The 27,429-nt window shown below is 41.0% G+C and overlaps 1 protein-coding gene across 1 annotated transcript in view; it reads right to left on the reverse strand.

Moving 5' to 3' along the window:
* Positions 1-27,429, reverse strand: part of FRMD4B (FERM domain containing 4B) — a 167,967-nt gene that overhangs the window by 41,348 nt on the left and 99,190 nt on the right. Inside the window, exons 6-7 of the mRNA XM_069473792.1 lie at positions 18,888-18,944; positions 18,038-18,060 (exon numbers count right to left, since the gene is read on the reverse strand). Coding sequence (XP_069329893.1) covers positions 18,038-18,060; positions 18,888-18,944 — 80 coding nt within the window. The remainder of the gene's footprint in view (positions 1-18,037; positions 18,061-18,887; positions 18,945-27,429) is intronic.

Raw genomic sequence — 27,429 nt, forward strand, 5'->3', positions numbered from 1 at the left:
CAAATCGCACCAGTGAACTACAATGTACCTCGTGCAAGGTCAGCCAATATTTAACTACAAAATGGCAAAATCCTAGTTGTCAAGAGGAAGGTGTGGTTATTATGGAGCTTAAAAAAGTGAACAGGTAATACAACCCAGTCATACTTGGCCCTGCACTGTATGAGAGAAAATTCTCTAAATGCCCTGAGTATTTATGGATATCAATACTATAAAGAAAAAAACATGACTCTCCAGAGTATATTAGAGCTTGGAATAAATACATGCAAAAGCTACTGAAAATCTTGATCCAACTACTCCAAGTCTTCCCCTCCTACTTTCCACCTCTTCTTACCTTTACCAACCCTTTGTTGAAAGGTTACCAAGTGCCAGGCGGCACACGATACACTTTTGGGGCATTATTCACCTCCTGTAAAAAGCATTCCCATGCAGTAGGTACTATTACTATCCATGCTTTATAGGTAAGAGTGTGAGGTTTTGAGAGGTTAGGTCATTTGGTCAATGTCTCACAGCTACTATGTGGAAGAGTCAGAGGCAAACCCAGCCTGTTTGGCTCTAAAGGCTCTAAGTTCCTAACCACTGTGTTCTATCACCTGCTTCCCAGACGGACTCCCAGGGCAGGGTCCTAGAGCACTGACACGATCATTTTCAGCTCTGGAAAGGGACAGCTCCCCTTCATCACCAACCCCAGTTACAAATGAAAACACTGACAAATATTTTAGTATCAAAAGCCATCACTAACGCATTAGCTTTTCTGGAGTTTGCTCCAATGTGAATCCTGATACTGAAGCAGATATGCCCCGAACTGGAGGACCCAACATTGAACCCAAGACGTATTTCCTTCTAAAGCATTCATCCAACACTCATAGATCAGGTGTTACAGCTCAAACTGGGGACCAAGCATGGCCTCCAGATGGGTTTTGTTTGGCTCACGTCGTACCATGCCGTATTAGAAATTGCTCACTCCTGTTACTTGACCAAGTTTGGTTTACGTGGTTCTCCTTCAATGCCTATAGAAAGTTTGTCTTCTGGTTCTAGCTCCCTTTCCTGACCATGCCACAGGGCAATGAAGTGAACCACTGAGCAGACTCTTCAGGAAGAACAGATAATGACAGAGAGTGCCACCTAGCCTGGACACACTACGATTTGTACCTGTCAATATTACATTTCAAAACCTGGGTTGTGGCCCTTCCTAAAGGTGAAACATCTAGTTTTCTAAATTACTACAGGAAATAAAAAGTCACTTGGCTCCTATTCTTATATAAGAATAAATCACTCTATTCATTTGAAATCTGAGCGGTAGGGCTTAACCACACTGACAATCTTGGGAAACTGGTTTGGGCTTCCTGAAAATCAAAATATACCACAATCCAATTTATTCATATTAAAGGTCAACTGTCAACTCCCAGTATTAATATTTATTTTTCTTAATAATCTCTTATGCTCTGTCCTTCATAGCACTTAGCTTTTAAAGGAAGTTGGCTTGTGATTGTTTTTAATGAAGGACAAATACATATATATATTAAAATAATAAACTAAGGGCATCACTTTTTGTTATAAATCATCTCCACCAACCACATGTATGTTTCTGTCTTCTGGATTCAGGTGACCCATACAAGCTATGTCCCAAGAACCCAGCCTAGTATTCATATATTTGGATTATAGTTAATTTCACGGCAACCAAGACTTCACTAGATTGGAAGCTGCTATTTATCATAAATTTATGTATTCATTTAACAAATATATAAAAATGTATATACTACATGCCGAACATGTAGAAGTGAGTGTCAAATGATGGAATTGCTTTTAACGTATACAAATGCAGTCAGCCAAAAAAAAAAGGGGGAATAGAGGGGACAGCAGTGAGGGAGAAATTTTATCCGCCACTCTATTCAAGAAGCTCATGGTTGAGAGTAAGTACAAAATGGGAGACTTGAAGCTGTCGCCCTTTATGATGGTTTTTAGTCTTGTGCCCCTCAAAGCACAAGCATCTCAGAACACTGAGATTTTTCTAGCATTTAAGCATTTAATACATGTCCACTAAATACTGGTAACTTCTACATTTAGTGCTTAAGTAAAGATATAGCTGTGTGTTTCAACTGGAGAAAAATACTGTGTTGGGTTTATTGAAAGATGTATTTTGATCTTCAACATATCATCTTCCCAAGAATTTTCAAGAGTAATTTTAAACTATACATGAATTAGAATCCACCCCAGTTAAAAGATGTAGTAAGATGTTATTTGTCTAGAAATGTTGGCTGAATAAATCAATAAATTACCATAAGTTAATCATGAGCCAGCATCCTAAACAACAATGAATATTCATTCGCTAAGACCTTTTGTTGGGTACTAATCAATCACTGGGAAGCAACTCAAACGTGCATTAATAGGGAAGTGGGTTAGGGATCATTTTAAGGAGAGTTTAGACTACTTTAAAAGAAGTATACCTAAATAGATGAAGCATGAAGGAAATTTTTAGGGCAGTGAAACTATTCTGTATGATACTGTAATGGTATATATATAACATTATACATTTGTCAAAACTCATAGAACTATACAAACGTAAAGAGTAAACCTTAATTTGACTGTAGACTTTTATAACAAATGTACTACACTAATGCAAGATGTTAATAATAGGGAACACAGTGTGTGTGTGGGATATATAAGAGCTCTTTGTACTTTCTGCAAATCTAAAACTGCTTTAAAAAATAAAGTCTATTAACTAAGAAAAAAGAAGAAAGATATTTCAGATTAGTGGTTCTCAACTAGGGCAATTCTGTCCCTCAGGGGACATTTAGCAATAGACATTTCTGATAGTCACAATTAAGGAAGGAGCTGCTACTGGCCTTTGCCAGGATGTTGCTATACATCCACAATGCACGAGACAGCTCCCAACGAGAAAGGATTATCCTGCCCAAAATGTCAATAGTGTTGAGACTGAGAAATCCTTCATTAGATTATTAAAAACTCTGAGAATTCTACCCTAATACTTACTTTTTTTTTTTTTGGAGACAAGGTCTTGCTCTGTCTCCCCGGCTAAAGTGCTGTGGCATCATCATAGCTCACTGCAACCTCAAACTCCTGGGCTGAAGCCGTCCTCCTGCCTCAGCCTCCCAAGTAGCTGGGAATACAGGCATGCACCACCACACCAGCTAATTGTTTTCATTTTTTTGTAGAGATGGGGTCTCGCTCTTGCTCAGGCTTGTCTGGAACTCCTGAGCTCAAGCAGTCCTCCTGCCTCGGCTTCCCAGAGTGCTATAATAATTACATGTGTGAGCCACCGTGCCTGGCTGTACCCTAACACTTTTTAAAGTTTATCTTTTAGATTGAAGAATTTTTCTTTCATGTCACTCATAATATAACTATTAGAGATCTCTGATGCAGACTAATGGGAGCCAAGTGAGTCAGGCATTAGAAAATCAACTGGGTCAGCTAGCTGGAAAACAGAAAGTCCAACTCAGCATCAGACATGGGGACATGATGGAATGGTGGGAACCATGAGGAAGAGAATATCACCCACTTGAAGTATTATTAGGATATAGATTTGTGTGACAGAGATCACAATTTTAGCTAATTTCTCTTTACATAAAAATCAGAGGTAGAATAACAGAAAGTGCTCAGGAACTCAATCTCTTCTCTTGCTGCTCCACCATTCCTGGGGTGTTGTTATCCCTCACGTGGTCCAAGATAGCTTCTCACCACGTCCACATTTCAGCCATTAGGAAGGGGATAAAGAGTGAGGGAGGACACATCTGCTCCTGTAGGGGCAGAACGTGAAAGCTGCCCACTTTCCCTAATCCCACTGGCCAGAACCTAATCACATGGCCAGCTCTAATTGCAAGGGCCCCTGGGATATGCAGTCTTTATTTGGGGCAGCCATGTGCCTAGCTAAAAATTCTATTAAAATGAAGGAAAGGGAGATTGGATACTGGGGAAACACAATCAGACTCTACTGATCTTTGGGAACCACCACTCAGAGTGAGGTAATTTCTGCCTTGAAGGAATGTGAGTCCACCACTGCCTAACAAATGCATTTTTCAAAAATAAACCCAAATCCCAGAGTTTTATGCAAAATATCTGGATTTTAAAATATTGCCTCAACCAAAAAAAAAACAAGCCCCAAAAAGAAAACCAAAAATAAAAACTTAAACGCTGCACAAGCCATAAAAAAAAAAAAAAATACCAGCAGACCATTACCATTGTTTTGCAATTTCTGACATAAACTATTAATAAAGAATGGAGAAGGAGGTGCCTTCTCAGTTTCTTAACTTAGTTTCTAGTTTCAGATAATTTATTAACAGTGTAAACTGTCAGTAGTTCGTGAATAAAGGAGACACATAAGTAACTTAGCCAAATGTGGAATGTGGACCATCCTAAAAGATTATATTCCCAGGAAAGAACGTAGCCTTATTCCTTTGCATTAGAAAAGACTTCTATTATTCCTTTGAATCTGGTCATTTGTACTATTACAAAACATCTTTTATGACTAGGGAACATCCCTTTCCTACAAGAACCTATTTAATACAGGAAGTTTCCAGCAAGCCATCACCGATATTGAGGCAACTGAGCAGTGGACCTGGCTGTAATAAACTAAGAGAGCCCACAGAAGAATCAAAAGAGGACCGAGACAGCCTGGCAGAAAAATGAGTTAAATCCTTCAACAAACACTCTGTAGAAGAAATCTAAATGGCCAACTGACAGAAAAAAGTGTTCAACTTCATAAGTTATCGGGGAAACGCAAATGAAATCCCCAATTAATTACTGACACATGGACTATCAAACTTTTAAAACCCTGACAATATCCAGCTTATATGAAGACGCAGGGCAATAGGAACTCTGATCCATTGCTAGTGAGAGTTTTCAATTGGTACGATCGTTTGGAAATTTGCATATTTTATGACCCAGAAATCCTTTGCTAGGTAGATCCCTAGAGAAACTTACACACAAGAATAAGATTTATAGCAGCATTGTTCACAAAAAAGGGGAAACAATCCAAACATTCCATAACAGTAGCAATGATAAAAATGTAGTGTATTCATACAATGGAATACCATGCAGCAAAAAAATTATACCACAGCTACACATGACATGGACGGAAATCATAAATACTAAGCACAGATGCAAGACCCCCAAATGTGAAACACATCAAAATTCCATGTACATAAAGGTCCAAAACAAGCAAAATGAAGCTAGAATCATGGATAGGTGATAAAACTGTAACAGATGAGAAAATACGTACAAGAGAGTCCGAGTGACTGTAAGGAAAGGGGGAATTTTATTGGAGTAAGGGGAGTATAATACACAACAGTTGTGGAGACCTCTGGGGTCCTGGCAACATTCCTCACTGAGTGTGGCTGTATGGCTGTGCACTTCCTAATTTGTTTTTTATGCCGTATGTATCTGTTTTATGCATTCTTCTGTGTGATATAATTCACAACAAAACAAAATCAAATATGGCCTGTGAGTGGACATTGGGGAGCTGAAGTTCAAGCCGACTTCCATGTAGAGGGAAAGTGTGCAATGCTAACACAACAGGTTAGACCGTACTGACCAAAGCCTGAATCCACCAGGGTGTTAGAAACACTGGCACAGTATTCTAGAAGGTTCATCCCGATCATTTTCAGAGTTGAGGACCAAACAGAATTTCATGTCTGAGTGAAGGGACGATAGGTGAGTCCTTATATGTTCACCCTCCTGGGGATTTTGCCTGGGAGCCTGAGGCTGCATGGAGGCTTGGAGCTCACAGGGGCAGCCAGGTCTGGCTGCCACACAGAAGACCCCTCCCTGGCTGGCTGGGCAGGCGGCACCGTTTATATGAGTCATGATCCAACTCAGAGACCAGAGGAAGGGCCCAAAAGTAGTTGGGGCGGTGAGTAGGCTTCAGTCGTGACATCTCTGCCTTTCACCAGCAATAAACGCACTCGCCCCGCCTGGACATTCCTGACCCTAATGGCAGTGGATGTTATTTTAAAGATGCGCTTGACCAGAATTGCCAAGAGAGACTGGTTTCTCTGGGTCCTGGCCAGAGAGAATGCCCATAAGTCTGCAATCACTTGCTACTTGCCAGTGACCAAACCAGAAATTGTTTTTCTCCATCATTTCAGCAGGAATTCAGATGTCACAATGAAGAACATGCTTGCACTTTATCTGATTATCTAGGCTGAACCCTGCCCTGAGGTAGTCCGGATTCCTATTTTGATAGATTTCCAGAAGGAAGCTGCCCATGACCCTCCACATTGAGTCACTGCAACTATTAATATTTTTCAGGCAATAATTCCTTTGGGCATTCTCAAGCCCCCTTTCACGGGCTGTTGTTTTTCTTTACTGACCTCAAAAGCCCTATTGGAATGTGCCAGGCCCATTCATTTTTGAGAAAGCCACATGGTTGGCAAAACCAAGGCCACCCTTTGTATGTGCTGGAGCACTTGTGTGGAAAAAGCCACCCCCAGCAATTGTGTGCACCTGCTTGTGGCTAACTGCGAGCTTGCTCACTGCAACAATCCGCCACCTGCCGTGGGAGGCTGGTGTGGAGGGGAGTGCAGGCCTTAGCAAACTGCTGGCCAGCACTTCCTAGGGACAATGAAGACGCTTGTTGTCTATGTTTGTTGTCTATGTTTGCGTGTGGGGGCATCCCTAGGTTTCTAGGTTAAAAAACAAAACAAACAAAAAAAGCCCAAGCCCCAAATTTCACTTTCCTTCTTAATGCCAAAGCTCTTCCTTACCTGAAACCCAAAGCAAAGGTGCAGGAAAAGTGCATGTTAAACGTAATGACCAAGTGGAACTGTCTGTAGAAACTTCACAAGGAAATAAACTAAACTCTTTAAAAAGTTAACTTGGGGCTGGGTACGGTGGGTCACGCCTGTAATCCTAGCACTCTGGGAGGCCGAGGCGGGAGGATCATTTGTGCTCAGGAGTTCGAGACCAGCCTGAGCAAGAGTGAGACCCATCTCTACCAAAAACAGAAAAAATTAGCCGGGCGTGCTGGCAGGCGCCCTGTAGTCCTAGCTACCTGGGAGGCTGAGACGGGAGGGTCCCTTGAGCCCCAGAGTTTGAGGTTGCAGGGAACTATTGTAAAGCCACTGCACTCTACCTGGGGCCATGGAGTGAGACTCTGTCTCAAAAAAAAAAAAAAAAAGAGAAAAAAAGTGAACTTGGGACTGTAGTTCTTTATCCACACATAAGTGTAACTCAAATTCCTTATTTCAGAAAAATGTATATGTGGATGTGAAAAAACTAGAGTTAAGTGCCTGTTTGAACACTTGAGATAAAGTCTTGAGCCTGTTATTAAGTGTAAATGTACCACGTAACTTGTATATCATCAGAAATTAACTAAAGGGTTGTGAAAAGGGCTCTGAGGATCTGGGCAGGTCATCACAGCTGGGAATTCTGTTTAGTACTGTATTCCATGCAAAGCAAAGATTTACTGTTATTAGGAATGGAGCTAATTAGAAACACTTGCCAGTCTTCTGGCATTACCTTGTATAGGCCTTAATGATAAGCCATTTCTGTATTTATGCTTGCTAGAAACCTGCGGTGACCCATCAAAGTTCTGAACTACATTAAAGAAATGAGACAGGGTTAATGAACCTACCAGTCAGAAAAGTGTATTTAATGTCTGTTAAATAGGTGTAACAGGTGCCAACCTAACTACTAAGCCATTTGAGCTGGATCTAGTATTTAAGGATGACAGCTTGGTTAAACACGTAATTATTAAAAGAATCTTGGTTACTATTATATTTATAAACACCAATTTCCCCTACTAATCTACTGGCATTGATCAACACCTGGGTGATTAACAGTTTAAGGTATCCTATCAAGTTTTCTTAGAGAAGTTTTTCACTGGCCAGATTGCCTTCAAATTGCCCTTCCTTTAAAAAGAAAACCATGTTTCTCTCAGTTGTCTGTGGAACTTGGCCTTCAATGATAAATCTAGCTTATTATCTGCGTGACTTGATAACTAGGAATTTCTAACAGTAAATTTCTCTCTGCTAATTCCTAGGTACAGGGATATTAAAGGTGACAAACACAAGACAACTGTGGTCATCATAGTACCCTGACCAGCAGCCTCAGCACTAGCTGAGAACGTGTTAGAAATGCAAATTCTCAGGTTCCACCCCAGACTGAGTCAGAACGGCTGAGAGGGGGGCCCAGCAATCTGCATTTAACAAATGGCTTAAGAGCCATTGCAATAGAATAAACAATATAAAACACAGAGATTTTCAAGAAAGAGACAGGAATCGACCATTTAAAATGGGAGAGATGGTCCAGGAGGCTGAGCAAAGCTTTTTGGGTGGCAGCTCAGGAGGTTCGTTTCAGAAGACTCTAGCAGGTGACCTAGCAGTGATGCAACATGAGTGCTGTCATTTAATCCCCCAAAAGAAATGCTTCTAAAGGACAACAATTCACATATTCCTAGGTGGCAAAAACTGGGCGAAACCCTTTCCCTACAGGCATATTACGCTATTATCATCAGCATCTCTGTTCATTGATATGAAAACTGAGGTTTAAGAGACATTAAGTAATTTAAACTCATATAGCAAGAAAGTAGCAGATGTGACCCCAAAACTGCACTTTAACCATTTTGCCTGGCTCCCCCGGGATTCCACGAGGAGATGGAAAATGGGGAAGCAGCAGAGGGAGGAATGGGAAGACTTCGTCAGCTTCACTTGAGGCTTCAGAATCTATAATTATGGTAGCCACGATTAGTTCCATTTAAATGTGTTTCTTGGGAGATAACAGTCTGCCCTTTAAAACTAGATCAAACTGGATTAACCAAAAACTGGATTAACCAAAAACTGGATTAACCACATAAAGGGATCTGAACATAGATAACAAGACTTAATGTGTTATCATTCAGTGTTTCTTGAACCAAGCCCAAACAAACCAGACAGAAACTCTAGTTTACAGTTGTCCCCTAGTAGCAAAGACACCAAATTTAGTTTTTAAAAAATGTTTTTAAATGAGTTACAAAATCAGATTCTAATCATTTTCAGCAGAATCTCAAAACAGAGAGTTCAAATCGCTTTGGGTAAGAAGTCCAAAATCTCCATAAAGGCTCCTTACACCACACAAGGTATTCAAATTCACAGTAAGATCTCTACCCCTGAGGAGTTAGGATACCAAGGCCTGGGATAGGATGAAGGGAGGGAGTAGGAAACAAGTTCACACTTTCATTCATAGTCAATCACATGCAAAGGTAGAAAGCAAGAGCTCAAGTTCATTCAATGCCTACCTAATGATACTCCTGATTGTTGCAAATTAGTTTAGAAAAACTGCTTATAGACTGAACTAATTTCATAATAGCTAAAATGAAGTGCCCTCACTTTCTACCCATCCAGACCAAACTTAAAAGAGGAGTAGCACCACCCAGACAGGTAAGCAAGATGAATTCATCAGGTCCAACATTTGAATTCACAGACGGGGAGACAAGGCCCAAGACTTACCAAACGCCCTGCAGTAGGTGGCAACAGATCTAAATGACCAGGGGTTTGTTCTCTCAGGATGACTCCAAGCCCAAGCTGGGGCACCAGAGCGGGAAGAGGAGGAAGAGGAGGGAGAATTGGAAAGCTGGGGAGGCGAGGAGGAAGGGGAGGGGCTGTGAAATGAACCGCCCAGCTGGCTGGGCTAGGTCGGTCTTGCTCTCCTCCCCTCCTGAGCCACAGGGTCCTTTCATCCTTGGAATTTCCTCCCTACTCCATTGAAACATTTCCTGATCACACCTGAAGAGAAATCAGGTTGTAGCTATTTACAGAGTGAAAAGTGAGAACTGAAAGAATTTCAGGAAAAGCCTTTCTTCTTGCCTTTGGCTAAAGCTAGAGATGCCCCCTACTGCTTCTGTGCAAGGTGGGGAGTTGTTGGCCTACCCTGCAAATTGGCTAGAGAAGCTCCTTCACGGGGTGGGGGTTCAAGTATAAACATGCATTTCCAGGCTGCCTCTGGTTTCCAGCTCCCCCAGACTTCTCATCTCCTCTTTCATAGGACAACAGACCCTTTTGGCTTTAAAAGAGACCATTGCTGTGTGCGACAAGTGCTCAGCATTTTACTGACGTGAACTCATTTAGTCCTCACAGCAACCCAAGCTGTGGGCACTCTAATTTACAGATAAGGAAATCGAGGTTTACAAAGGTCACCTAGCTGCCCACCATCCCCCCAGAGCGAGTATATGGGCAGCCAGGACATACTTAGAAAAAAATCAAAAGACTAACCAACCAACCAGACCTAGACCTGTGATCTGCTGTAATAAGGTTTGGGATTTAGAAATGGATTCAGTGCCAGATCTCCCTGTTCTTAGGAGTTTTGTGGTCTCAGATAAACTAACCTTTGGGAGCCTGGGTTTCTGCATTATAACAATACAGATAAGCAGGTTCTTGGGAATATTAGAATAGACTGCCGTGAAGCCACCTACCTATGGTCAATAAATGTGTCCCTTCCTTTCTGATGGTAGCGTACAAAATCCACCCTCAGACCAGGCTGGTGGTGTGGATTATATTTACCATCGATAAGAGTTTCCGGTGGCTGGTCCACGCTAGAGTTGCCAGATTAAATATTTTGGACATATACTAAAAATTATTTGTTGTTCATCTGAAATTCAAATTTAACTGTTGTCCTATATTTTTATTTTCTAAATCTGGCAACCCCAAGGGTTTATAACAAACCACGTGGGAGAAGAACTTTGGAAGTCACTTGCCAAGTTCCAGGTTTTAAGCAGTTTCAGGACTGGTTACACAGAGTCTACGGTCACCGGTGGAAGTTCAGCTTTAAAACTTCCTCTTTCGACATCGTGACCAATCCATGGAATTTGTGTCAGCCCCTCTCTCGGCACTCTACCAAAGCCCCTCCTGAGGCAGGAAACCTGCTTGCCTTCTGGGAGGCACAGTGTCCTCTCAGCTAGAATTCTTTTGTCCTTACGTTTTTGTCTGTGGCCAAACTTGTAACAGAGGACAAATTACTCTGCCCATCTGTATGCTTGATAGTGATCAACTGCCAAACTATTTTTTTTTTAAATCTAAAGAATTTTTAATGAGAATGAAAAGGTGATGAGAGATTTTTCTAAACCTTAGCCAGCTCTCCGAGGACTCTGATCACCTCTATTTTGAACCTTTGACTATTTTAATGCCTGGTAGAAGATACACAATCCCTAAGAATGACTTTGGTTGGGAAGCAGGTTAACATGAAAATCTGTAAATATTTAAAATAAAAATATTTTACCGCTCATCAAATCCATAGAGACAGAAAATAGAATGGTGGTTGCCAGGGACCCGGGATGGGGGGATGGGGGGGTGTGGAGTAGTATAATGGGCCCAGAGTTACAGTTTTACAAGATGAAAAAGTTCTGGAGATTGGTCGCAGAACAATGTGAAAGTTAGTTAACACTGCCAAACTGCACCGTTGAAAATGGTTGAGGTGGTAATTTTTATGTTATGTATATTTTATCATAATTTTAAAAAATTTACCTCTCAGACAAATCTAGATTTAGAAAAAAGGCACATGGCAAAAAAACCCCAAAGAATACAGGCAGTATTTTCCTTCAAAAGGATGGAAAGTCAAACAAATCTGTTTCTCTCCTGGGAAACTTCCTATTAGACAAGTGAAAATTATTTATGGTCAACTTGAAGCCCCAAAGCTTTATCCCTTCTTCCTGTATGGGTGATTCAATGGGTCCTTCCTGATCACACAAAAAAATGGATTAACCGCATTAGCCATCTGAACACAGATTAACAAGACTGTATTGTTATGTGTTGTGTTATCACTCAGTGTTTCTAGAACCAAACCAAAAGGCACTGCAATGCTTATCAGTGATAGAACGTAGAGTTCCTCCCCCACAATGCCACCCCTTAGTCCCGTAGATTCTGGATGGTTTGCACTGTGGGGAGTGGAAGTAGTTCCTGTCATGCTGCTTTCTATTCACACTGAATGCTACACATGCCAAAGTCCCAGGCAGCCGATATCTGAAAAGGCTGAGCAGGGTGAGCAGGGTGAGTTTCATTTCAGTACCAAGTAGCTGTGGGAGTGTCCTTGCCTGGTCCACTGCAGTGGAGAGGGAAATTGACAACCCAAATTGGTCAAGAGAGTTACTTCCTGCCTAGGACTGATCTTCTGTGGCCTTAGTAGCTGTTTAAAGATATATTAAAGTGGGACTCGGGGTTTTTGTTTTCGTTTGGTTGCATCAAGCTTTTAAGTTGTGAAATGCAAAGGTCTGATGCCTACCCTGATTCTGTGGTTAACAAAGTCTTTGGATCACGGGTCCAGCAAGATGTTCGGACATCAGGGACAAACGGGCGTGGAAAATGCTGATTCTCAGTGCACACGAGCAGATTGAAAACTTAGCGAAGAAAACTGGGGGAACTTTGCTTAACTTTTAAGCAAGGATCATAGGGAGAAAAATCACTTTTCAACAGTTTTTTTTTTTTTCTTTTTCACAAAAGCATTTTGTTGATTCATTAAAGGCCTGGCTTGAAATAAGACAGAAATGTTCAATTTCCGTCAAGTCAGCCTTCTTTATTCTGCTGGCAAGGAAGACAAAGATTCTTAAAAGTTTGTGTTGGGATACAAAAAGGGAAACTCCTAAAAGAGCATCCAGTTTGGAGTCCCAGTCTGCCACTGTCTAGCTACGTGACCTAAACAGTAAACTACTTAAAGGCTCCAGTGCTCAGTTTTCCTATCTGTAGAATGGGGACAATGATAGTGCCTATCATCAGAGTTGCCATGAGGGTTAAACATGTTAATAATTACAACAACGATAATGCCAAGTAATGCTTTTCAAGACAAACTGAGTTCCCGAGAGGTTAGGTAAATTACCCACAGTTATACAGCAAGTGGTTGGGCCTGGATTTGAACCCAAGCAGTTAAATTCCAAAGCTCCTATAAGTTGATGCCAGTAAGTACTTGGCACAGCACATAACCCAGGGTAGCTGATATTTTTATTATTTTAACTAATTTTTTTTTTTTTTTTTTTGAGACAGAGTCTCACTTTGTTGCCCTGGCTAGAGTGAGTGCCGTGGCGTCAGCCTAGCTCACAGCAACCTCAAACTCCTGGGCTTAAGCGATCCTACTGCCTCAGCCTCCCGAGTAGCTGGGACTACAGGCATGCGCCACCATGCCCGGCTAATTTTTCTATATATATTTTAGTTGGCCAGATAATTTCTTTCTATTTTTTTAGTAGAGACGGGGTCTCGCTCTTGCTCCGGCTGGTCTCGAACTCCTGACCTCGAGTGATCCACCCTCCTTGGCCTCCCAGAGTGCTAGGATTACAGGCGTGAGCCACCGCGCCCGGCCTATTGTAACTAATTTTAAAGGCCCTGGAAATGGAATTATATTTTAGAGCTTTAAGTGCTCCAGAGGTGTAAGAACTAAGGGGCCAATTGCTTGAAAGCCTTTGATTTTTTTTCCCCTCCCTTCATTAACCACTCTCAGGGCATCCAAAGAAGTTCCTTTCCCATGGGAAACAGCTGCATTTTGTAGCACAGCTGTAAATTGTGAATATTTCCTTCCTATTTGAAGGTGCGTGTTAATATACTCGCATTCTGACCCAGCACTGAATTGAAAATTGTAGTCATTCACATTTTGTTACAGGCAGAAACACCCTAATCACACAGTTACTTGGTAGCTTCCACCTTTCAGGATCTTAAAGAAAAAAAAAAAAAAAAAAGCTTTGCTTTTACAAACTCATTGGTGGCTGGCTGGCGGCTGGGTGATAAAGGCTTGCCTTCTTGCCCTGTCAGCTTTTAGGAATTCTCTGTGTTTGTCTGTGTTGTGTTACCCGAGTAGCTTGTTATCTTTGCAGTTTAAGGGCTGACTTGGAAATTCAGACTGTCAGCTATTTAAAGAAGATGGAAGTTCCCACTCCACTATTTTAATTAACTTTCAGAGAGCAGGGTTTCCTACTGGTTATGATAATGTTAACTTAAAATACTCTGAAGGAAACATGGCAGGAAGCAAAATAAAAAGGGGAGGACTGTTGTTTTTAAAGGCATTGTAGGAAGGAGAGTTTGAGCAAAGCCGTGAAGGCAAAAGACCACAGGGTATGTGGGGAAAAAAGAGAAGAGAGGCAGGAACAGATGTTAAGGAGTATGAACAACAGACTAGGGGAGGTTAAACGTGTAATGCAGATCGAGTAGGGCTTTGAATGCCAGGTTGGGGTGTTTTCGGGCAGGTGTCTGTGTGCAATGAGAAACTGTACGGGATTTTTAGAAGTAAACCACAATGATCGAATCTGTCTTAGGAAGAAAACTGGAGGTCATGTGCAGGCGGTAGCGTGTGGTGGAATCAGAACACATCTGGGAACTCGCTGGCAATTTCTTTGGGCCTAAATTTTACATGTATGACTTTGTTAAGTAGAAGTGAGAACTCCTGAGGTGAGACTGAAGGGTGGACATTTTAAGTAATGTCATAGTAAGCACACAGTTGTTAGCTCAAACACATAGCACACACACACACATGTACTTTTACAGTCAGGTTGCGTGGAGGAGGATGAGGGCTGAGGAAGCTGTGGGGCTGCTCAACAGAGGAATGGAGGGAGGTGTCCGAGAGTTGGGGAAAGGGTGGGAAGAGAAAGGGTTAGTAGAGAAAGGGGAAATTTTTCGAGATGACTCAAGAGAGAACGGAGATGTAATTCAAAGGGAGAATGCAGAAGGGGAGCTGGTTTGGAGGCTGGGATGTTGGTGAGGTCAGCTTTGGAAATGCTAAATTCCAGAAAGAGGGGGATATTCCCAAGGAGTAGGCCAGAGCAACTTTAAGAATTAAATGTTCAATCACTGCTTTAATTGAAAAAGCTGCTTTGCCCTATCTAGAAGGTGTTTGGGGACATCTTTTGGTTAATGTTTAAATCTCAGTGAAGAAAACTCATTGAAGTTCTGCAAGCCAACAGCTGCAGCCACCAACATGTCAACCAACAGAGGTGTAATCCGGAATGACCACACAGAGGCACCCCTGACAGAAGGTCCAGTTCCCTGGGAGAAAGGCCCCTCCTGTATATATCTTTGCATCCTCAATGCCTAGACTGGTGCTGATATATTTTAGGGATTCAGTGATGCTTACTGGATGAAGCCATGAATTTCCTATAATCGAAACTGAATGGTATCAAGAACACATACACTTTTTCAGCCTTTTGTCTCCTTTTAAGGAATTTCCCTTTGCTTCCTCCTACCTGAGAAACTTCAGAAAATAATCACACATAACGACAGTCCAAAATACACAAAGGCGTTCATCACAGCATTATTTATATTAGCAAAAAAATGTGAAACAGCTCATACTTGTAAAAACAGGGAAGTGGTAAATCATGTCCATCAATTGAGTGGAATGTATAAGTGGCAACTGCAGGAACTGGTCTAAGCACTTTGTAAATACAGCATTAATTCATTTAATCCTCATAGCAATCCTATGGCGTGTGTATTACTACAAGTCCCTTTTACAGGTGAGGAGACTGAGGCTTGAAGAGTTTAAGTAATTTGTTCGAGATGACACAGGTCATAAGTGGCAGACCTGGCATTTGAATCAGGCTGATTCTAAAGTCTTTGCTCTAACCACCATAACATTGCCTCATGGTATTTTATTTTTTAAAACAAAACTTTAGAGGAAAAATAGATGCTCTCTATCCAGGGGAGGAGGAGATCAGATAGGGAGAGGATGGTAGCAACTGACCAAAGTTCTGCTCCATTACAGGCCCTACGACCAAAGTTCACATTCGTTATTATTTCTTTCACCGCTGTCAGCAATAACTAACACTTGTGAAGCAATTTATACTTTACACAGTTCTCCCACATCACTGAGCTCAAGACCACCATGCAAACTCGTTACTTCGATGAACCCCACTCTACAGATGAGGGAACCGAGGCTCAGAAAAGACAAGTGGCCGTTCAGGGTGATGCCGCCAGTCTGCGTGATTCCCGTCCCACGCTCTCAGCAGAATTGGGACAATCTGGGAACAGTGTGCGTCCCTTCTTCAGCCTGGCGATCACTCAGGAAACTACCAGCAACAGGCTGAAGCTAAGGCAAAGGGTTGGATTGGGCCACTGTGACATTATTGAAAATGTCCACTGACCAACCTTGAAGTCCTAGGGCTAAAACATCTGGGCTACTGAGGGACTGTCCCTTTTAATTAAGCCGCCTTCCGCCACAGGCAAGGCATCTTCCCTAAGGAAGATTTGTGAGATTAACCTTTCTCCGCCTATTCTTTCCCCCAACAGGTTATTACAACTTCTTCAGACCTGCCTTAGTCTTAAAAGTCTCCTTTTAAGACCTAGCCAAGAGATTACCTTGGGGATGATGATAAGGATGAGGAAGATAAAAATGCCACTAAATTAATGACAATAGCCAAAGTGTGTGGAGAGCTTGCTGCATGCCAGAGGCTGCCCTCAGCAATGCTTACATTCATTTCATTCTCCCAACAGTCCTATGCAGTAGGCATTAATATCATTTTACTCATGAGGAAGCTGAGACTCAGAGGGTGTCTCACGTGCTTGACCTGGAGAAAGTGGGGGAGGGAAGGTTGGCGATCCACAGACTGAAGAGTGGGACTTTGGGCCCTGAAAGCCTCATTTACGAATTGACTGCGGAATCACACCCAGAAATGATGGCATTCCTCGAATATCTGATATTCCTAGACAAGAGTAGAGATACAGCAGCTCTTGCCGTTAATAAAAATCTAGAAACTATTTTATCCTCTTTTTATTCCTTGCCATTTTCTTTCAATTAAAAAAATTGGTGTTGCTGATTTTAATGATTCCCTCAAAGCATATTTCTTAACCTAAAACAATTAAAAAAAAAAAAAAAAGACTGGGTGTGGTGGCTCATGCCTGTAATCCTAGCACTCTGGGAGGCCAAGGTGGGAGGATTGCTTGAGGTCAGGAGTTCGAGACCAGCCTGAGCAAGAGTGAGACCCCGTCTCTACTGAAAATAGAAAAATTAGCCAGGTGTCGTGGTGCACACCTGCAGTCCTAGCTACTGGGGAGGCTGAGATTTGCTTGAGCCCAGGAGTTAGAGGTTGCAGTGAGCTATGATGATGCCACTGTACTCCACCCTGGGCAACAGAGCAAGATAATGTCTCAAAAAAAAAAAAGAAAGAAAGAAAAAGAAAAAAGAAAAGCACAAAGCAGAACTGATGGGAGAGCGTGGTGAGTGAATCAGTGAATCATGGGGTGTTCGGTGGCCTCCCTGACCAGTCCACCAACCCGAGTGGGCAGGTGGGGAGAGAGCTGGGCGTGTCTGAATGAAGTATTACTCTGAGACTGGAAGTTTTCAAGCTTGGGAGGCAGTATTTTGTTATCAGTCCGTTAAGGAGCACATTATTCAAAGACTTGGCTGGGAATGAGTACTAGGCGATCTGTAAATAATCTACGCATAAAGTCTACCAGGAGTGGAACATTAACATGGTAGAGATGAGGCTTTCAAAGGAGTCATTGGCCCAGGAGGAGGCCCTGCTTCCACCTTTAACCGTTTCTACGGCAGCTCCAACTACTGCGTTAGAAGGACAGAACGGAGCAGGTAGAGGGTGGATTCAAATACAAACTCTCTCTGAGGATGTGGCCAGTGAGGCAGTTAGAACCAGCAAGTGTCTTGGCAGCAACAATACAACTGTTAGGTCAAGTGTATGAAGGGTGAGGCCCCTTCAGGGCAGCTGCAAAAGAAAGCCCCCATTAATCCCTTAACTAAGCAGCTGACGGATTTAATCTTTTGGTGCATACATTATAACTCTTCAAATACAGGATTATTGTAAGTTTTTTAAAAACTCAGTACAAACTACCACAGCTTTTTTTTTTAGATTTTCTTCATCTTACTAATTAACAGATGATAGGAAACAGCACTTTGGAGGGCTGCTGATTACAATTCACTGTCATTCTGGCTTGAAAAACTGTAAGAAAGCGTCATGCCCAGATTCATTCACAGAAAGAATAGGTCTCTATTTGAAGAGGGAAGAGATCTCAGTCTCCTGCCTAGAGATCTACTTTCCTTTGATTTTGCGTCCATTGTTATTTAAAATAACAGCATAAAATGATTCAGCTAGCATTATTTTGCATAGTAATATCAGAAAAGGAATCATTACCTGGTATAATCTCCCTTGGCTTCCTAAAAAAAAAAAAAGAAAGAAAAGATAGATGATCAGTATGTATTTATGTTAAGCTAAATGAATTTTATCTTGATCATTTTCCCCAGTTTAAGTCCCTGAGTTCTGTTTTGAAGAGTGTTTATCAGCAACACTTTCCCTATGGCCATGGAGAAGAATTTGGCATTGATAAGAAAATGCTAGTATCCTGTTAGCAATATTTCTTATTCTTAACAAAAGATACAAATAAATATGTATATGAAAAAGCACAGATAATTATTTCTTCCTTTATGTTTCTAAGATCACGTGATAAATGCTTTTTGCTTTTCTAGTCAAGTGGCGTACTTTTTAGACTGGATGAAGACTTTTTAAACCATGATACAGGTAAATCAACACATACTATTTGTTTTCTCTTTATTTTTTAAACCAGCATGGAAACAGACTTCATTTTTCAGCTACTAATGCCTTTAAAAACTAAAGAGGCTCTTTCACTCAACCTCAAGAAAATATATACAAAAGTTACTAAATTTAAATGAAAATTACAGCTGCTGTAACAACTGTTGCCTTCCAAATTTAAGTAACCCAGAGCTCTTTTCTAGGAATGTGGTTTTAACTCTTTTCCCGAAGAGCAGTCTAAATTTCATTTTTCTTTGAAACATACAATATCACACTGTAACTCATGCAAACTATTTTGAAACAGAAGACAGTGGCTCACATTTTTCATTGGCAAACAACCAACTAGCTTAAATATCCAGCAGACACTGGCCCATGCAAAAGTTTCAGAGTTGCAGGCAGTTAACAAAACTAACAAACAAAAGGGAGTTGGAAGAAGCAGTTTGTCAATTCTTACCTGTAAAATAAGGGCTGCTAACTTGAAGATGGTTTCGCTGTCTACTTCGATTTGCCCCTGTTGGTGGAAAAGGAAAGCGTCATTGAACACAGGGCTGCCCCAGGTTGCAGCAAATGGCTGTGGAGCTGGGGAAGCTGTCACAGCTTGGCACCTCCAGTTTACGATCAAATGCAGATCATACCATTGCAGGGAAAAGGGGGGTGTGTCGAGAGATGCATTCAGGGTTAAGAAGAAGCCACATTGTGTGTGTGTGTGTGTGTGTGTGTGTGTGTGTGTGTTTTAATTAGCTGTGGGGGATTTTGTTTAAAGAGCAGTATTCAGGAAGAAACAGGAATGACTTTGAGGCTGAAAATTCAGACAACTTTTTTTATCTCTACAAGTTCATTTTTAGGCTAGGCAGATTTTCCTAGATTCATCTGTTGAGTGTTTTCCTGAGATAATTTCTTTTCTCTGTGTCATGGCATGGTTATTTCAGTACAAACACAATGCAAATATTATTAAAAATATAAATTCACTTTTGTGTCAATGACGCACTATCGAGTTAATATTTGCACCATTAGAGATAAAAATGTGAAGCCTTAAAAGTCGGTTATTGCAAATGCTTTGAAGACGTAAAATTCTGTTGTTTTATATTGAAGTCTGATGAACTCTAATTTATCATTTTTACATCATTTTTTTTTTCTTTCATCCTTAAAGATCCCAAAGAAAAACTGAACTTCTGGGCCTTAGTTAACAAGAATGCTTTTTCAATAGCCTGGTAGGAACACATAAGTATGTGTGGAAGGGGTAACTATCAATAACACTCACATGTGCCTTTATCTATATCTTCAGTGTGGCAATGTATGTAAATACCATTATTATATCATGTAATATCACGACAATGAGTGGTATAGAGGGATCTTTACCTAAAAAAAATTTTTTTTGGTGGTATGTTAGCTTTTAAGTATTAACACAGGCAAAAACAATTCCCTCCTTGCCTAAGTCCTGTATAATTAGTACTTGAAGGGGTATAGTGTTTAAGAACATGGAACTCATGGGCTGGAAACTGCCCTGTACTCTTCCTTCCTTCTACCTCTTGAATCTGAGCTGGAGTGTTTCCTAGAATATATACCAAGTGCCTCAATGGGGAACGTTAGGGAGTTTTAACGTAAATGTACAGTGGATAGGTATATGGAGAAAGCTAGGCTCAGTGAGGATTTCTGAAAGGATTATGCTTTTCTCTTGGGTTTACAAGTGATTTCATTAAGGTTCTCAAAAAAAATCAAACTAAAAAGAAAAATGAAAAGAAAAAACAACAAAAAAAAGGAAAAAAAAAACCCCCCGAACTAATAACAATTCTTTTAAAAGCCATAAGATAAAGTGAACAAATAATAAAACCCAGGATGTTCCAATGCCAGCAGTGATAATTATTCATGTTTCCCTTAAATTTCATCCTCCAGCATACAGGCCTCCCTTCTGAAACCTGAGGCAGAGGATCTGCTTCAAAGTTTTTTGCTTCAAAAGCTGACAGGCCCAGAGCCTTGGAATTCAAAGCTCGCCTATAATCTCTCGAAACAGATTATGAAATCAAAGAGAAGCCAGGTTGATTGTAGGAATCAATTGCCTTCTGTCTTTTAGGCAAGAGACAGTGGTTTTCTAATCTGGTGAAAGATGATGAAGTGGTTAATCCAACAGGTGAGGTGGGTGTTGATCAAGATTAAATTTTAGAAAGGTTGAATTCCTTAAGTTCAAAGAAAAAGAAGTTCAGGGAGAGGGAGGAGGGCTGAGGGGGGAACTCAAAAACATCTTTGAGTTTGAAATCAAGCCAGAACTCAAAGTTTTGTCAACTCAAATTTGCCTTAAAATCTTAGAGAAGAGAAAAAAGTAGATTATTTAGGATCTTAAAAACACTACAGATGAATAAAATAAATGGAAAGTTACTGCCCACTCCTCTGACACCCCAGCCCCGCCTTGCCTCATCAGAACCTTAGATGAGTCACCTGAAAAATAGTTCAGACACCAATTTTCAATTTAGTAAATGGATGGTCAGCAGACAGATGAAAAGACCTAAAGCAGATACTCTTAAGGAAGCTGCCAAATAATTCTCTACCCTAGAAGGGTCATTAAATATTAAAAATGCTGAAATGAGGAACTGAAGCCTGGAAAGTACCAGGCTCCGACAGCTCCAGAAGAGTGGGGAGCAAACACCCAACTCACCTGCGGACTTTTTCACCCACCCCAGGGGCCCTGACACAGTTCTGGTGGGAGGAGGGTGAGGGTGAAGGAAAGCAGTGGGTCTAACACAATCTCGTTCCAGGGAGAGAAGAGAATGGGTCGGTTTAGCCAAAACCCACATTCTTTTATAACCCTCAGCTCCCACCTCACCTGCCAGCTAACAACACTGTTCTAGAAATTTAAGGCAACAAGATTTGAGTTCTGGCCGGGCGAGGTGGCTCACGCCTGTAATCCTAGCACTCTGGGAGGCCGAGGTGGGCGGATCGTTTGAGCTCAGGAGTTCAAGACCAGCCTGAGCAAGAGCGAGACCTCATCTCTACTAAAAATAGAAAGAAATTATATGGACAGCTAAAAATATATATAGAAAAAATTAGCCGGGCATGGTGGTGCATGCCTGTAGTCCCAGCTACTCGGGAGGCTGAGGCAGGAGGATCGCTTGAGCTCAGGAGTTTGAGGTTGCTGTGAGCTAGGCTGACGCCACGGCACTCACTCTAGCCTGGGCAACAGAGTGAGACTCTGTCTCAAAAAAAAAAAAAAAGATTTGAGTTCTAATACTGATTGCCAGTGTGACTTCTTCATGGAGTTCACCAAACAATGCATCAATCAAGAATAACAGTATTTGCTCGGTTCTCAGCAATTTCATTTGGTGAAATTTAATCAAGACTTACAAAGAACTCCAGAATTTCATGCCTAAATTGTAAAAGTTCTTTTGAAATTGCAGTCTGCCCAGGATGGAACATTTCTTTTACTTCCAACCATGGCAACAGAGGTAACCTTATAGGGACCGGGCAAGCTAACACTCGAGAGAGGGAGCTCCTCAAACAGAAAGGTAACGGGATCCTTTGGTGGGTTTCCATGACTGTCGTGGGTAAACAAAGAGAACCAGAGAAGTGAGTCAGGTGATGTGGCTGAATGCACAAAGGTAATATGAAACAGTATCAAGTCCTGGTGCCACGCCCTCATGGCTAATTTAGCTAGATTATGAATTCAATCACTAGGTCACTGGGTTCAGGCTTTACACTGGACATCTCATTTTCATCCTTGGCTTGTTGGCTCAGTTGTCCAAGACACCATGCCAAGGAGGTGAAGTCTAGGTTTTGATTCCCCAGTAGAAAAACAGAATAAAAGGCAATTTTAGGACTTGAAAAAGAACTTGGTGAAACTGTGACTCCTATTGTTTTACACAGGATGGTTGGCAATGAAGATCAGGGAGATAAATGTAATGGGTAATGTCTGATCCCCCAGCACATGGTGACTCTGGACTCCCTGTCCAGTGCTCTTTCCACTCTGTCATGCACTAGTTAACTTTCGATGACACCTGTGCAAATCTCTCACCAGGAATCTTCTAAAGGCATGCCTTTGGTAAAAACTAGAATCAGGCAAGACTGTGGAATAATAACTCTAAATGCCACCTCCACTGTTGGTAGGACTGTATGTTATCAGCAAACATACTCTCAGAGTAGGATGGGAAAGTTATTTCCGAAGACTCATTCTGCTCTTCCCACATCAATGCAGTATCCGTGGAAACTTATTCTGCGTTACAGCAATGGATGTTAATAAGGTTGTCACAAAAACTCAGGATTTAGAACTACCTGACAAACTGTTGGGACACCTCTGTTTGTTTCCATGTCCATTACTAATTATTTATCTATTTTAAGATTAAGTCTTAAAGAGTGTCTAGTGATTTAAAAAACATTAGGTTTATTAAAATTAACTTATAGAACACCAACAAATAAATGTAGAAGAAATGAAAGAGGTAGAAAATTACCAGGTACAACTATCACAGTACTAATTGATTCAGACAATCTTTAATAAGTAAAAACTATTGGCTGGAAGTTTGATCAGAAACAGGACAGGATATTTACAAAATCACAAAGTATCTCTCCATAGATTGCCTATCAATTACAAAGGGGAAAATGATAATTCTTCAATGGAGAACCTGACAGACACCATCCTAACCAAGTGATGAAGATATTGCCAATAATTGGACAGAACAGCATCATGTGTTTCCTGATGGTATGCGCTGAGCAGGACACAACCTTACCTACATAAGGTGCTGTGCTGGTAAGTGCAAATGCTTCCCGACTGGAAACTGGAGACTGTGGGAGGTCTGATTTGTAGCGTTTGTTGATTTCTGCAGTGTAAGTCCTCCCACCAGGGCAGATTTCAAGCTTCCAATGTAACATCACAGAACACGGGGTTGGAAAGAGATGTGAGAACTGGCTCTGAAGAGCTGGTACGGCTGGCTCCAGCATACCACGGTGTAGTATTCTTGTCAAAAATATATTACTAGATCTAATTATGAGGAACATGCAACAAACCCACACTGAGGGACATTCTACAGAACATCTGGCTCATATGCTTCCAAAATGTCAATGTGATGAATGCCAAAAAGAGGCTGAAGAACTGTTCCAAAGTAAAGGAGACTAAAGAATCACACTAGATGCAGTGTGTTATCCTGGATTAGGAAGAAATGTTGTTAAAAGGGCATTATTGGGACAATTGGACTGTGTATTAGGCAATCTTACAGGTTCAATGTTAAATTTTCTACATGTGATCATTGTGATATGCTTATATAAGGAACGTCCTTGATCTTATGAAATGTACAGTGAAATATGTAGAAGTAAACAGGTATGATGTCTTTAACTTACTCTCAAGTGGTTCAGAAAAAAAATTAAAAAAAAAAGAGAAAATATAATTTAAAAAAGAAGATATAAAGAAAAACAAAAATTATATCAAAATTAAAAGTTTCTTTTGTTTTTGTAAAAAGGACATATTTTCCTGGAGTGATGCATATCTTTCTTGACTGCCAAGCACCTGTCCCTTTTCCTGGGCAGACTACCCCATTCTATTGGAGAATTACTTCTTTCCCTACTGGCTCTAGTGGAAACAATCATTTTTTCAGGCAAGTGATGGAAGCTGGTCCAAACACCTCAGGGATTTTCTGAATTAGAATGAAGGGGAGAAAGTTCTCTCTCTCTCTCCCGCTTCCCTCTCTGGGGACAATGTTGGAAAGATGTGACCCAGTGGGAATCAGTGACCACAGATGTAGAGAAAGGGGCTTTTCAACATTGGTAGTCGATTGTTATCTACTGCAGAGTAAGGGCAGACTTCAAAGGCTGGTCAAAATACAAAAAAAAAAAAACAAACAAAAAAACCAACAAAAAAAACAAAAACCAAAAACAACTGGCAAGGACTACTTGGATGCTGTTTAGGATGCTGTCACTTTGGTTTACCACTAAGCCAGCAAACAGTGCAAAGAACAGATGTAGTAAGGACACAAATGAGTGAGTGGATGCAGTGCCCTAGAGCTTCCCTGATTCCTCCTGAGGGATCTGCCAGGTCAGAGGATCCCTCACTGGCTTTTATACAATTAGGCTGGTGGACGGGTCACACCAACACTTAAGACCTATCTACCACCTGACAAGGCAATTCTTCCTTAGGCCACAGAAACATACCAGGTCTGTCCAGAAAGTATCCAGCCATGTGATATGAAAAATAGAGATACTTGTTGAAGAAGATACAAGAGACACTGTACACAGGACAATGATGCCTCATTCCCCTTCAAAGTAGGCACCTTGGGACCTCACACAGTTCTCCGAGTGTCTCTTAACCTAACCCGTACACGTTCAACATTCTCAGGTGTTCTGCTTGTTGCAGGCCTTCCAGAACGTGCCTCACTTTCAACAGATTCTCGACCATCTTTGAAGCATTTGTGCCACACTTTTATTTGTGCTGCACTCATTGCATCGTCCCCGAAAGCCTTCTGAATCATACGAATAGTTTCTGCGGAGGAATGTTCAAGCTTAATGCAAAATTTGAGGCAGAGTCCTTGCTCTACTTGCTCAGTCATTTTGAATGTGACGGCCACACAGTACACATGCTCACACAATGGCGTCTAGCGCCACAGTGACATCGTCATTGTTCATGCATGCGCGTCCTAGTCCACTCTCCTTGACTGCCAGGTTACAACGCTGTTGTGCAAACCATTCTCGTTATATTAACAATGACTGGATACTTTCCAGACAGACCTTGTATTTCTTTGTGCTAGTTCCTATTTTCTAGGGGTTACTATGCCCACTAGAAGGTCAGGCCATAGCAACCACATCTGTACCCACTTCCTGTGCACATCCTTTAGGTACATTAGCCAATATTTTCTCCCTTTTTTAAGTCCAAGCTAGTGGTTAGTGGTATTATTAATATTTATGATGGATGGTCTCAATGATATACTGCCTATTCATTCTTCTAGATCAGGATGGTGCAACCTCAGCACAACTGACATTCTGAGTTCGATAATTCCTTATTGTAGTGGCTGTCCTGTGCCTTGTAGGGTGCTAAGCAGCATCCCTGCCTCTCTACTCACTAGATGCCAATAGCATCTTACCCTTGGTTGTGACAACCAAAAATGTCTCCAGACATTGCCAAGTGTCCTCAAAATTGTCCCTAGTTGGGAGACACTGCTCTAGATTCTCTAAGTTTTATTCTTGGATTAAACTAGAATCATTAGAAACCTACATACACCATAAGGTTTATCCCAGGTAAAGTTGCTTTTTTGGAAGTGTTTTGGCGTTACTCTACTGGCTTATGTTGAAAAACAACGTAAGTTAACAACCCTCAGAACTCATGATTTTAACAACTCTAGTGTGTTATTGAGAATATTTTTATTACATATTATAATATGTAATAATCATATATGTAATAATCATAATATGTTTATTACATAATATAATATGTAATAAACATATTATGATTATTATATATGAGGACCCATAGGAGAAGTTTCTGCTTTTGCACACCAGTATTGACTATGTTCCTTCTGCGTAGCTCTGCGTGGCTCTTTGTTTTTATCTTAATGGGTACTGTGAGTTATGCAAGTGATCGTAACTCCATCTTTGCCCTGGCTCCCAAGAGAAGTTGAATTTAAAATTTGTGGGCTAAATGATTTATACTAACCTTTTTTTTTTTGAGAAAGAGTCTCACTCTGTTGCCTGGGCGAGAGTGCCATGGCGTCCGCCTAGCTCACAGCAACCTTGAACTCCTGGGCTCAAGCAATCCTCCTGCCTCAGCCTCCTAAGCAGCTGGGATTACAGGCACGCGTCACCATGCCTGGCTAATTTTTTCTATATATATTTTTTTAGTTGTCCAGCTAATTTCTTTCTATTTTTAGTAGAGACGGGGTCTCACTCTTGCTCAGGCTGGATATACTAACCTTAATCTTGGCAGCATCTAATTATTTTTACCTGTATTTTCTTAGTTAAAAATAACTCATTTCATCACTTGCTACATTTTAGTATATACAGCATTTAAAAATTTTTTATTGAGGTATGTATAGTACAATGCAGAAATCTCAGTGTACAGCTTGATGAACTTTTTTTTTTTTTTTTTTTTTTGAGACAGAGTCTTGCTCTGTCGCCTGGGCTAGGGTGCAGTGGCATCAAGCTTGATGAATTTTGACATGTATATGTTACTCAGGTAACTATCACCCAGATCAACATATCAAACATTTTCACTGATTTTTTTTATCTTAGGGAAATGTACGTATTTTTAAAAACCATATCAAATCAATGAAATTATTCTGTGAATTAGAAAAGTATAAAATAACACTGCAAGGCTGAGTGGGTGTGGTGGCTGACACCTGTAATCCCAGTACTTTGGAATGCCGAGGCGAGAGATCTGCTCAAGGTCAGGAGTTAGAAATCGGCCTGGGCAACATGGCGAGACCTCTGTCTCTACAAAAAATTAAAAAATTAGCCAGGCGTGATAGTGCACGCCTGTATTCTTGCTACTCAGGAGGCTGAGGTGGGAGGATCACTTGAGCCCAAGAATATGAGGCTGCAGTGAGCTATGATCATGCCTGGGTGACAGAGGGAGACTCCAGCCTGGATGACAGAGTGAGACACTGTCTCTAAAAAAATAACAAAATAAAAATTAAAAAAATAATAATGCAAAATTGTTTCAATATGCAATTCTTCAATTACTAACCAATTTGAGCATTTCCCTTGCAATTGCATATTATTTGCTATTACGCAGGTGTGAAATGACCCTTTGTTCACTTACCTATTTGAGAACCTATGTTTGATTTGAGTTGTGTGTACATTACCAATATTAACCCTTTGTCTTATCTACGGGGTACAAATTGTGTCCTTCAATCTGTTCTCCTTTGACATGTCCTTCTCCTGGCCTGTGAAGTCCAGCTGGACTGGGACCTATCTCCCCTACTGGAAGAACCTGTGGGGCCTTGAGCAAGTTATTTTTTCTGAAACTCATTTCCTCATCTGCAAAATGGAAGATGATCGTATGAACTTTACTGCGTTGTTTAGAGCACTAA

Source organism: Eulemur rufifrons, chromosome 7 (genome assembly GCF_041146395.1).
Source record: "Eulemur rufifrons isolate Redbay chromosome 7, OSU_ERuf_1, whole genome shotgun sequence".
In the NCBI taxonomy this organism is placed as follows: domain Eukaryota; kingdom Metazoa; phylum Chordata; class Mammalia; order Primates; family Lemuridae; genus Eulemur; species Eulemur rufifrons.